The 10893-nt window shown below is 39.6% G+C and overlaps 1 protein-coding gene across 9 annotated transcripts in view; it reads left to right on the top strand.

The window, feature by feature from the left end:
• eif4g1a (eukaryotic translation initiation factor 4 gamma, 1a) overlaps window positions 1–9938 on the top strand; it is a 56909-nt gene extending 46971 nt beyond the window's left edge. For all 9 annotated transcript variants that reach the window (XM_010883879.4, XM_029119137.2, XM_029119138.2 and 6 more), the window contains 5 exons: window positions 1269–1367; window positions 6237–6374; window positions 6542–6623; window positions 7289–7429; window positions 9001–9938. In XM_010883879.4, coding sequence (XP_010882181.2) covers window positions 1269–1367; window positions 6237–6374; window positions 6542–6623; window positions 7289–7429; window positions 9001–9182 — 642 coding nt within the window. In that variant the 3' untranslated portion in view covers window positions 9183–9938. The remainder of the gene's footprint in view (window positions 1–1268; window positions 1368–6236; window positions 6375–6541; window positions 6624–7288; window positions 7430–9000) is intronic.
• Window positions 9939–10893: the final 955 nt, after the last annotated feature.

Consider the following 10893-nt stretch of genomic DNA (forward strand, 5'->3'; position numbering starts at 1 on the left):
TTGACACAAAATATTGATTTCCAAAGGAATTTATTGATTTAAAAACGATTGTATTGCTTCCTCTAAAGAAAAGTCTGTTCCGTCTCTGGTTAGAATCCTGCTGCGTCCATAGCAACGCGATGTTTTTCATGGCAACGGTCTGTTATCAAGAAATAACACGCATTCTGCACTGGAATTCAGCCAATCCATGTAATAAGGGCTAATAATGACAACCTTATAAACTAATTATTGTGAATGAAAAACTGCCTAATATGTAATTACGCTGTAATTATTCTTGTCTGTATAAGTAAAAAAAAAAAACTATTCGAAATGTTTAGGTGCTAGTATAATCACATCGGCGCCTCCATGTTGTCCTTTCATGCAGTAATGTTAACTGTTATGGTGTAAGCACAATGCTTTTTAGTTTCCACACGCAGTCCACAAACACTTGAAAATGCACACATTTAATAGACATTATAGCCTACGTGTAATAATATACATGCCCGCTCATTCTAAGATGCCCATCAACATTAAATTTCAGGCTATGCCACTGTTATAGTCAAATTCCCTTACATCTATTTACCAGATGTATTCAGTAATGATAATGGGCACATTTCTAACAAGAAAAAAAACAAACATAATATGCAACCAAGGCCAAATTATGACAAACAAAAGATTAATTCATTACATTAGTAACTTTATCGTTATAGATGTTAGTAGTGAAACTGAATATAAAGAGATTACTTTCTTACCTTTCCTTGTGGTTCTTAAAATGACGAATGAAATTTGACGTTGTTGTTGTCGTGTCAGATACTCTTGTGTTGCATATTTTGCATCTGGCAAATATTTTTTTATTCACGGTCCAGTTCACAGTCCTTGTATCCAAACGATACTATTTGTGGAGCTTGACTAACGTTACTGTCTGCCATGTTTGGGGCGGTTTGAATTGTGCAGTGTTAATGGCACATACGCTGATTAGTGGTGTCACAACATATAAAATAATTTTATTGCTGTTTGTTTATTATAAGTTCAAGTCATTGTCGAGTCTTCCACTTCAAGTCAAGTCTCAAGTAACTTGTCCTCAAGTCAAAGTCAAGTCATTTTCATACTTTAATCAAGCAAGTCACTAGTCCTGAAAATTGTGACTGGAGTCAGACTCGAGTCAAGTCATGTGACTCGAGTCCCCCATCTCTGGTGTTTCCTTTGCACATGTAGCAGATTCATATCAGAATTGTGAGCGTGTTGCATGCATAAATTAACTGTGTTGATTATTTGTCTTCTACCTGTAGACCCATAAGAAAGTGGGCAGCCTGTGGAGGGAGGCGGGCCTCAACTGGAGAGACTTCTTGCCCGAGGACGAAGACATCAACAAGTTTGTGACTGAACAGGTAAGGGGGAGGGGTTAACCATGTACAAATAGTGTACCAATAATGTATCAATAAGGCAAACTACATCTGTTTTAGACATGGTATCTGACCCGCCTTTCACGATTGTTGGGCTGAACATATGCCCATCCTTCTATTAAGTAGTGGATTTATTTTCTCATTTTGTTACTGAAGAGTTGAGTTCACATTTTTTGAGGGATATTGAACAGGTTTCCTATACAGGTGCATCTCAAAAAATAAGAATAACATGGAAAAGTTCTATTTTCTGTAATTCACACTGTACATACATGACAGCCTCAGGCCTCTCCTTCTCAGGTCGACATTTCTGTATTGTACATTTCGTATTCTAATGTTTTGGGATACTGGATTTTTGATTTCCTTGTGTTGTAAGCCAAAAATCCTCAAGATTGAAACAAAAAAGGCTTGAAATGTTTCACTTTGTGTAATGAAACTAGAATATACAGATGTCAATCATTAAATTCCACCTCCAAGGGGGCGGTCCGTGATGGGGCATGCCTCGATATATTGCGGCATAGACAAAAGCATAAAATAAGAAATAAGGATGGCCACCAGGGGGCATCTGTGAGAGCATTGACACCTGCCAGAAACTGTTGTTATTGAACTGTTTACTGTTTTTACATCAAGCTTGACTGTTTTTATATGGCCACAAACATTCAAATTTGTGGAATTTTGTCTACTATAATCCTAATCAAGTAGCTCTTTTTCCCTCAAAGTCCCAGCTGTCACGCAATGTCTGACATTACTGAATCATAATTTAGATGTCAATTTTCTTTGTAAAGTAGCCTAATACAAGGTTTTCTTTGATGAAGTACAATATGCACAGTGAACCCAAATTAAAGTATAGTTCAAGAATATAACATACCCCATTTACGTGAAGGATGTTTCTGTTGTTATACAGGCCATAGGCTACATGTTCAACCCATCATTGTTTCATAAATATTTTCAGAGGTAAATAACCGTTATTTCCTGAAGTTTCTAATAAAGTGGTGTAATTTGTTTATTTACAATGGATTGAAGTCCACGAATTACTGTTAATTACTCCACAGTAATTGAAGAGAGCCGGGTGAGACAAAGCACATGTTATGAGACAATCTTTTAGATGAATTATATGAAGAATTTTGTTGGGTTTTATTGGAGGTCTTAAGAAACGTAAGAATAAGAAGGAAAAAAAAGACTACAAACCCGATTCCAAAAAAGTTGGGACACTGTACAATTGTGAATAAAACAGAATGCAATGATGTGGAAGTTTCAAATTTCAATATTTTATTCAGAATACAACATAGATGACATATCAAATGTTTAAACTGAGAAAATGTATCACTTTAAGGAAAAAATAAGTTGATTTTAAATTTCATGGCATCAACACATCTCAAAAAAGTTGGTACAAGGCCATGTTTGCCACTGTGTGGCATCCCCTCTTATTTTTATAAAAGACTGCAAACGTCTGGGGACTGAGGAGACAAGTTGCTCAAGTTTATGAATAGGAATGTTGTCCCATTCTTGTGTGTAATACAGGTTTCTAGTTGTTCAACTGTCTTAGGTCTTCTTTGTCGCACCTTCCTCTTTATGATGCGCCAAATGTTTTCTATGGGTGAAAGATCTGGACTGCAGGCTGGCCATTTCAGTACCCGCATTCTTCTTCTATGCAGCCATGACATTGTAATTGATGCAGTATGTGGTCTGTCATTGTCATGTTGGAAAATGCAAGGTCTTCCCTGAAAGAGGTGACGTCTGGATGGGAGCATATGTTCTAGAACTTGGATATAACTGTCAGCATTGATGGTGCCTTTCCAGATGTGTAGGCCGCCCATGCCTCACGCACTCATGCAACCCCATACCATCAGAGATGCAGGCTTCTGAACTGAGCGCTGATAACAACTTGGGTTGTCCTTGTCCTCTTTAGTCCGGATGACATGGCGTCCCAGTTTTCCAAAATGAACTTAAAATTTTGATTCGTCTGACCACAGAACACTTTTCCACTTTGCCACAGTCCATTTTAAATGATCCTTGGCCCAGAGAAAACCCCTGCACTTCTGGATCCTGTTTAGATACGGCTTCTCTTTTGACCTATAGAGTTTTAGCCGGCAACGGCGAATGGCACGGTGGATTGTGTTCACCGACAATGTTTTCTGGAAGTATTCCTGAGCCCATGTTGTGATTTCCATTACAGTATCATTCTTGTATGTGATGCAGTTCCATCTGAGGGCCCGAAGATTGCGGGCATCCAGTTTGGTTTTTTGGCCTTGACCCTTACGCACAGAGATTGTTCCAGATTCTCTGAATCTTTGGATGATATTATGCACTGTAGATGATAACTTCAAATTCCTTTCTGATATTGCTCCACTATTTTTTGCCGCAGCATTGGGGGAATTGGTGATCCTCTGCCCATCTTGACTTCTGAGAGACACTGCCACTCTGAGAGGCTCTTTTTATACCCAATCATGTTGCCAATTGACATAAGTTGCAAATTTGTCCTCCAGCTGTTCCTTATCTGTACATTTAACTTTTCTGGCCTCTTATTGCTACCTGTCCCAACTTTTTTGGAATGTGTAGCTCTCATGAAATCCAAAATTAGCCAATATTTGGCATGACATTACAAATGTCTCACTTTCAACATTCAATATGTTATCTATGTCCTATTGTGAATTAAATATAAGTTTGAGATTTGTAAATTATTCCATTCCTTTTTTACTCACAATTTGTACAGTGTCATACAACACTGATCTATTCATCTGTAATTCCGACCATACATTAAAGTGCAAATGTTTTGGGTCCTCTGTGTGTCACTCAAGCGGCAGATCTACTATTTGGAATTTGTGTGAGTTGGGAATATTTTAGGTTCCATCACAACGTAATGTAGGCCTAATATTAAAAACCAGTAAGACTGTGGTTAGAACAGCATGCGGCATCACAACATATCCATGAGAAATGTGTGGCAAAGTCATCTCTCCTGGGGGGGCGGGGGGGTGTTAAGCCCTGAAAGTATTGTGATCCTTGCAAGGTCAAGGATAATGTTTTTATTTTGTTTCACTAATAATGAATTACTGTAATACCTTTGAATTACATTGGAAGCTAGATCATCTTTATGGTTCTATAAAATAATCAGCCAAATTTCATATGTGCTTATTCTGACAGATTTTCATATTTTCTCTCCTAATAAAGTTTAGAGGAAAAACTGATTTTGTCCCATTGCATGTCATCAACATTAGTTGTCATTGTTAGGTTAATTCACATTCAACCACATGGAGCACAATCCTTTATCTGGGGGTATTGCCCATTAAGTGATTTGCTCCTGTCTGGGTAGACTAAAGTAGACAAAAAATGCTGTCCAGACAGTAAAGTGTTTAAAATTGGTGCTTCTACTATAATGACAAAAACAAGGGACAATATTTTGTTGAATTGCGCTTTAATTGCTTTTTATTGGCATTAAAAATGACAGATCGTAGTCTTCTCTGAAGTGTCTACTAGAAAGTTGTAGCTTGCTTTCTTGCCTTTTTTCCTTTAAAGAAAGTCTCATCACTTGATTTCATGACATCTGGTTTGTCGTGCAAGTCTAATTTCACAAATTGCAACTTCTCTAAAACAATGTCCATACATGAAATTTTTTAAATCTCAAAACAAGTATTTTACCCTCCATACATGATGGTTGGCTTGCTTAAAGGTTATATTGGTTAGCAAAACATACCGTTGCTTACCAGTGCTTTTACAATTTGAACTTGAAAAGATTTTCTTCTCCGACCACTATAAACGACCAAAAATGGGGGTGGCCGATAGTAGGGAGACGTTAGCTACTATTTACCGAAGAGCTGGCTTCAGATGAAAGGGTTATGTTCAAAGCACCAACTCAACCAAACATGTTGTCAAATGAACAGGATTGTATCCAATTTCTAAGGAGTTTAAGATGTGTTGGAACAGTTGATGGGGGAAAAATAAATCGCAGAGAAAATATATTGACTGATATATAGATTTTATTTAGGGGGGCTAATTAATATTAAATGGGCCTACCCAAGTCCGGTTTCCCATTATGCTGAATAAAAACAATTGGTATTCTTGATTCAGTGGACATTAACTGATCGCATCAAGTGCTTGAAAACGTACCTAAGGAAGGGAGATGCGCAAAACTGCAACTTCCTTGCTGGCCATCAACTCCAAAAGAACAAAAGCCTTGGATACCCAGAAAAATCTAGATGGAATTTTAGATTTAAATTTGAAATCATATTTGGAACGTGACCACAAACGTTATATCAAGACCATTGATGTGCTGAGGCCGTATCTCAAGCTGATATGGAGAGATACATCCATGCTTTTATTACAAGCTAGCTTCCCTACTGTAAGTCTCTTCTCTCTGGTGTAGCCAAGAAAGCAATTGGTTATCTACAAAACATCCAAAATGCTGCAGCACAACTGCTGCACAAGACCAGAAACAGCGCACATTACACCTGTTGTAAAATCTCTTCACTGGTTACTTTGAGTTTTAGAAGTCATTTTCAGATTCTCCTTTTAGTTCCTAAATCACGCCATGATTGAGCAGCCTAAATGTGGAAAATGCTTTTTAAGTTATGTCCTCAGTAGGTACCTCAGATCCTCTGGCACAGGATTTTTATCTTTTACCAAAGACAAGTACTAAAAGGTACAGAGGCATTGTTTAGCTTTTGTGCTCAAACCTTTGAAATTTTCTGTCAGAGAACCTTAGGAGGGCAGAACTAAGACATCTTAATACATATCTTTTCCCTGCAGTGTTTAGTCTGTCAGCTTTATTCTAAGTTCTGTACTTTTTAATGTCTTATGTTGATCTTGTAGTATAAATTTGCATTTACCTGTATTGTGTGTACTTGCATTCCCTCTTTCCAGAAAATTGAGTTTACTCTAGGTGAGGAGTCAGAGCAGACCAATCAGAAGAAGCCCATGAGTGGGGATGAGCTGAGCGAACAGCTGGACAGACTGATCCAGGACAAAGCTGACAACCAGCGCATCCAGGACTGGGTTGAGGTGTGTGTGTGTGGGGAGGAGGGGGTGGCTGGGTTTTCGTTTCATGTGTGAAATCTTTACTGGTCAGTTTGCATTTTTTGTGAACCTCTTCTGGTCGCTATCCTCGTCTGACCCAAAGCAATGCAAGCTCTTCGTGTGAGGTAACTTTTTTGCTTTTTTGTTTACAGGCAAATTTGGATGATCAGCAGGTGATCAGCAACCAGTTTGTGCGTGCTCTGATGACGTCAGTTTGCCAGTCGGCCATCATATGTGAGTATGCTGTCCGATCCCCTTACTGCCTGGCCTTGCTATTAGCACTCCTTATAGATGTAATTGACCTCCTTTCTTGGCATGCAAGGTGTTTGTGTTCCCTGTTCTTCCCTGTTCTTAATCCCTGGTTCATATATCTATTTGTCATTGGGAATGGGTTTTGGGTGTAGGATTGAGTGCCAATAAGTAAATAGAATCACCAGATCTACATGGCCATGAGGATCAGTATCATCTAGCTAGTTTCACTAGGTTGTCTCTCAAACCCCTAAGCTAATTCTAGCTAGCTATACTATTGGGATCTGGTTTAGCAGTGTGCTAACCTACATGGCACCTCACCCTCATGCGACACCACCATCTCATTTAGTCTGCAAATGATGAGGTGACGTTTGGTAATTATTAGGGTCACCTGTGAAGTCACTTCCCAAACCACGGGCTTCGCTAGTAATGAAGTCTGTCGTCCTTGCTTGACTGACAGCTGTGGTAGTTGAGTTCAACTAGAAGTTGTGAAAACATAAGGAAGGGGACATGCTTATGGAGTCAGACAAAAGAACAATAACACTATGTATAATTTCCAAGGCAAATATTGATTGTTGTCCATGTGTACATTTTGGATTAATGAGTTGTGTGAACTAGCTGGAGACATTCTAACACTTACTCCCTCCCAGGTGAGAGCCCATACCGGGTAGATGGGTCGCAGATTACCCAGAGGGCCAAGCTACTGCAGCGGTACCTCAGTGATGAGCAGAAGGAGTTGCAGGCCCTTTACGCCCTCCAGGCCCTCATGGTTCACATGGAGCAACCAGCCAGTGAGTATAGTAGTGTGTGTCACTGTATGATTCTGGATAACAAGGCTAGAGTCATGCTTTGTCTTGCCTAATTGTCCATGTGTGCTGGTGCTAGCAGTCAACTTCTTTACCAAAAAAAGTCTGCCTAGAAAATTTAGTATCTAATTTTGAGATACTGAATTTGGGGTTTTCATTAGTTGTCAGTTATAATAATCAAAATTAAAAGAAACACTTGAAATATATCAGTTTGTGTGGAATGAATGTATACATTATACAAGTTTCACTTTTTGAATGGAATTACTGAAATAAATCAACTTTTTGATGATTTTAAAATGTTATGACCAGCATCTGTATATACACATGCATACAGTGGATATAAAGTCTACACACCCCTGTTAAAATGCCAAGTTTTTGTGATGTAAAAGAATGACAAAGATAAATCATGTCAGATACTTTTCCTCTTTTAATGTGACCTATAACGTGAACAAATCCATTGAAATACAAACTGAAATCTTTGAGGGGGAAAGATGAAAAATAAAAACCTTACATACATGAACAAAAATGAGCTGCACGGCCGAGTTGCCAGAAAGAAGCCTTTACTGCGGCAATGCCGCAAAATGCCCGGTTACACTATGCCCAACAACACCTTGACGAGCCTCAGCTTCTGAAACACTAATTTGGAGTGACGAGATCAAATAGAGCTTTATGGTCACAACCATATCTATGTTTGGAGAGGGGTCAACAAGGCCTATAGTGAACAGAATACCATCCCCTCTGTGAAGCATGGTGGTGGTTCACTGATGTTTTGGGGGTGTGCAAGCTCTGTAGGCACAGAGAATCTTGTGAAAATTGGTAGCAAGATGAATGCAGCATGTTATCAAAAAATACCGGCAGACAATATGCATTTTTCTGCACGAAAGCTGCACATGAGACGCTTCCTGGACTTTCCAGCATGACAATGACCCTAAGCACTAGGCCAAGTTGACCCTCCAGTGGTTACAGCAGAAAAGGTGAAGGTTCTGGAGTGGCCATCAGTCTCATGACCTTAATATTGAGGCACTCTGGGGAGATATCAAACGTGTGTTTCATGCTAGATGAGAGAGACTTTTTGCATTTTGGCTGGGCAGCTATACCACCTGCAAGAATTCAGGGCCTCATAGACAACTATTACAAAAGGGTGCACACTGTCATTGATGCTAAAGGGGGCAATACACAGTATTAAGAACTAAGTTATGAAGACTTTGAAACAGGGATCAGTTAATTTTTTTCTTTGTTGCCATGTTTTGTTTTATGATTGTCCCATTCTGTTGTGTGACCTACAGTTCAATGCGAATCCCATAATTAAGAAAATACATGTTTTACCTGCTCACTCATGTTTACTTTGCAAATGGTACATATATTACCAATTCTCCGAGGGTATGCAAACTTTTGTGCACAACTGAATATCACAGAGGGGTGTCTGGTAGAGCACAGGGTAGTAGGGTTTGGGGTACCACCTTTGATTTTCAGCCAGAAAATACCCTGATCTGTAATTCATGGTTATGGATGTGTGGCTTGACAACCATCTCTCTCTCTCACCATCACTCCCTCAGATCTGTTGCGGTCATTTTTTGACACGCTGTACGACGAAGATGTGATCAAAGAGGAAGCCTTCTACAAGTGGGAGTCCAGTAAAGACCCTGCCGAGCAGACGGGCAAGGGCGTGGCCCTTAAGTCAGTCACCGCCTTCTTCACCTGGCTCCGTGAGGCAGAGGAGGAATCCGACAAGGAATAAACAGCCTCATCTATAAACCAGCAACGCCATTTATGGCCAGGGAGGGGTTTTGCAAGGGTTTGGGGGGGGTGGGCGGAGAGGATTGGACTCTATGGCCCATGTGGCGGACTGATACCAGTTACGAGACTACTGAGAGAGGGACTCCTCCTGACATACAATCAATTTCACTCTCTCTTCTCTATCCCTCTCGCTTCCTCATTCTCTTTCCTCTTGTGATGGCAAGTGTCCGCCAAAAATGAAAATAAACCTGAAAAATGATTTCGCCGGATTTTGCTTGTGTAAAGGCGTGGAATAACTACTGCGGTCATTGCGTTCTAAAACCCTTCTGACTTCTCCAGAAAAAAAAACAATAAACCAACACGCTGCTTTTTTTATGGTTCTAGACGAAATTATATTATGCAACATACTATATGACACGCAAATGCATAGAGACAATGGAAAAGGTGTCATGTAGCATGTTTTCCCCCCCAGGAATGGGGTATCATGCCACGCGTGTATGACGTCCGATCGAACACAGCTCTAAAGTCTACAATTTCTTGTTATTTTGAGTGTGCAGCATGGTTGAAGTGTGTTTCTATTAAGGATGATAATGAGTGGGGGAGCGAAGGAGCACCAGGCCAGAGGTATGATTGCTGATCAGCTGACTCCCAAGTGTATGCCGCCGACTGTATGGAGATGCTGAAAAGAGTTTGAGCAAAAGGGTATTTTCCTTTCTGTCACTACCACAGTACTGGGACCTGTGTGAGGACAAACAAACAAACAAAAAAAAACTAAAGGACCGATTGTGACGTTTGACCTTCTGCCTCTGACCTTGGCTACTGGGGGGCGGGAAGGGGCAGGTCTTCTATATGCTTCCTAAAGCCATCCTTTCACTTCCACCCCCAGTAGTCAAACTTGACTGAGATTCTGCATCTTTTACCTCTTCTACTTACAATATGAACTGCTGGTCTCGACCCTCTGTCGAATGGGATAATAATCCCTGTAACTAGAGGACTCTTAATTACAAGATCACCATTAAAACTTGAAACTTACAGAAATCAGACTTGATGAAATAGAAACATGACAGAAATGATCCGAATGCCTTTTCTACTCTAAGTGGAATCACATTTCAGGAGCGTTCTGTACATATATTAAAAAAATAGATTTTTGTCAGTTTTTTATTTTTTTTCTCGGAAATAAGAGATATTGATGATGTGATGTAACTTTAAAATGCCATGTATCTTTTTCCAACAGAAGTGGCAGTTTGCCCAGATGCAGAGAAGGGGGTGCTTTAGAAAAATCCATTCATTTAGTTTTATTGGAATTTTGTAAATACTTTTGTTGCTTTCTTTATTATTTAAGGAATTACTGCTTTTTGCATCGGAAACTGGAAAAGATGAGGAAACAGAGCATTGCAAATAAAATACGTATTAAATTGCTGTGCGGGTTTTGTGCGTGTCTTAGGTCTTACATCAGATTGTAGTCTATAAAGCTATAGATCATTCTCACAGGCTCATTTTGATCATTTTGTAGCGTTGTCTTTGTGAATATTGACTGCGTTTACACAGCCAGACCATTTTGAATCTTATATCCCCAATTGGTGTACTCACCTATCAGTTGATAGTCCTATAATTGGTCAAGTATAATTAAGCTGCATGCCTAAACTCGGCCATCTAGTGGTTATGCTTTGCTTGCGGCGTCTGGAGAAGGTCATGTTAACGCTCATTCTCAC

This window comes from Esox lucius, chromosome 3 (assembly GCF_011004845.1).
Source record: "Esox lucius isolate fEsoLuc1 chromosome 3, fEsoLuc1.pri, whole genome shotgun sequence".
Lineage (NCBI taxonomy): Eukaryota > Metazoa > Chordata > Actinopteri > Esociformes > Esocidae > Esox > Esox lucius.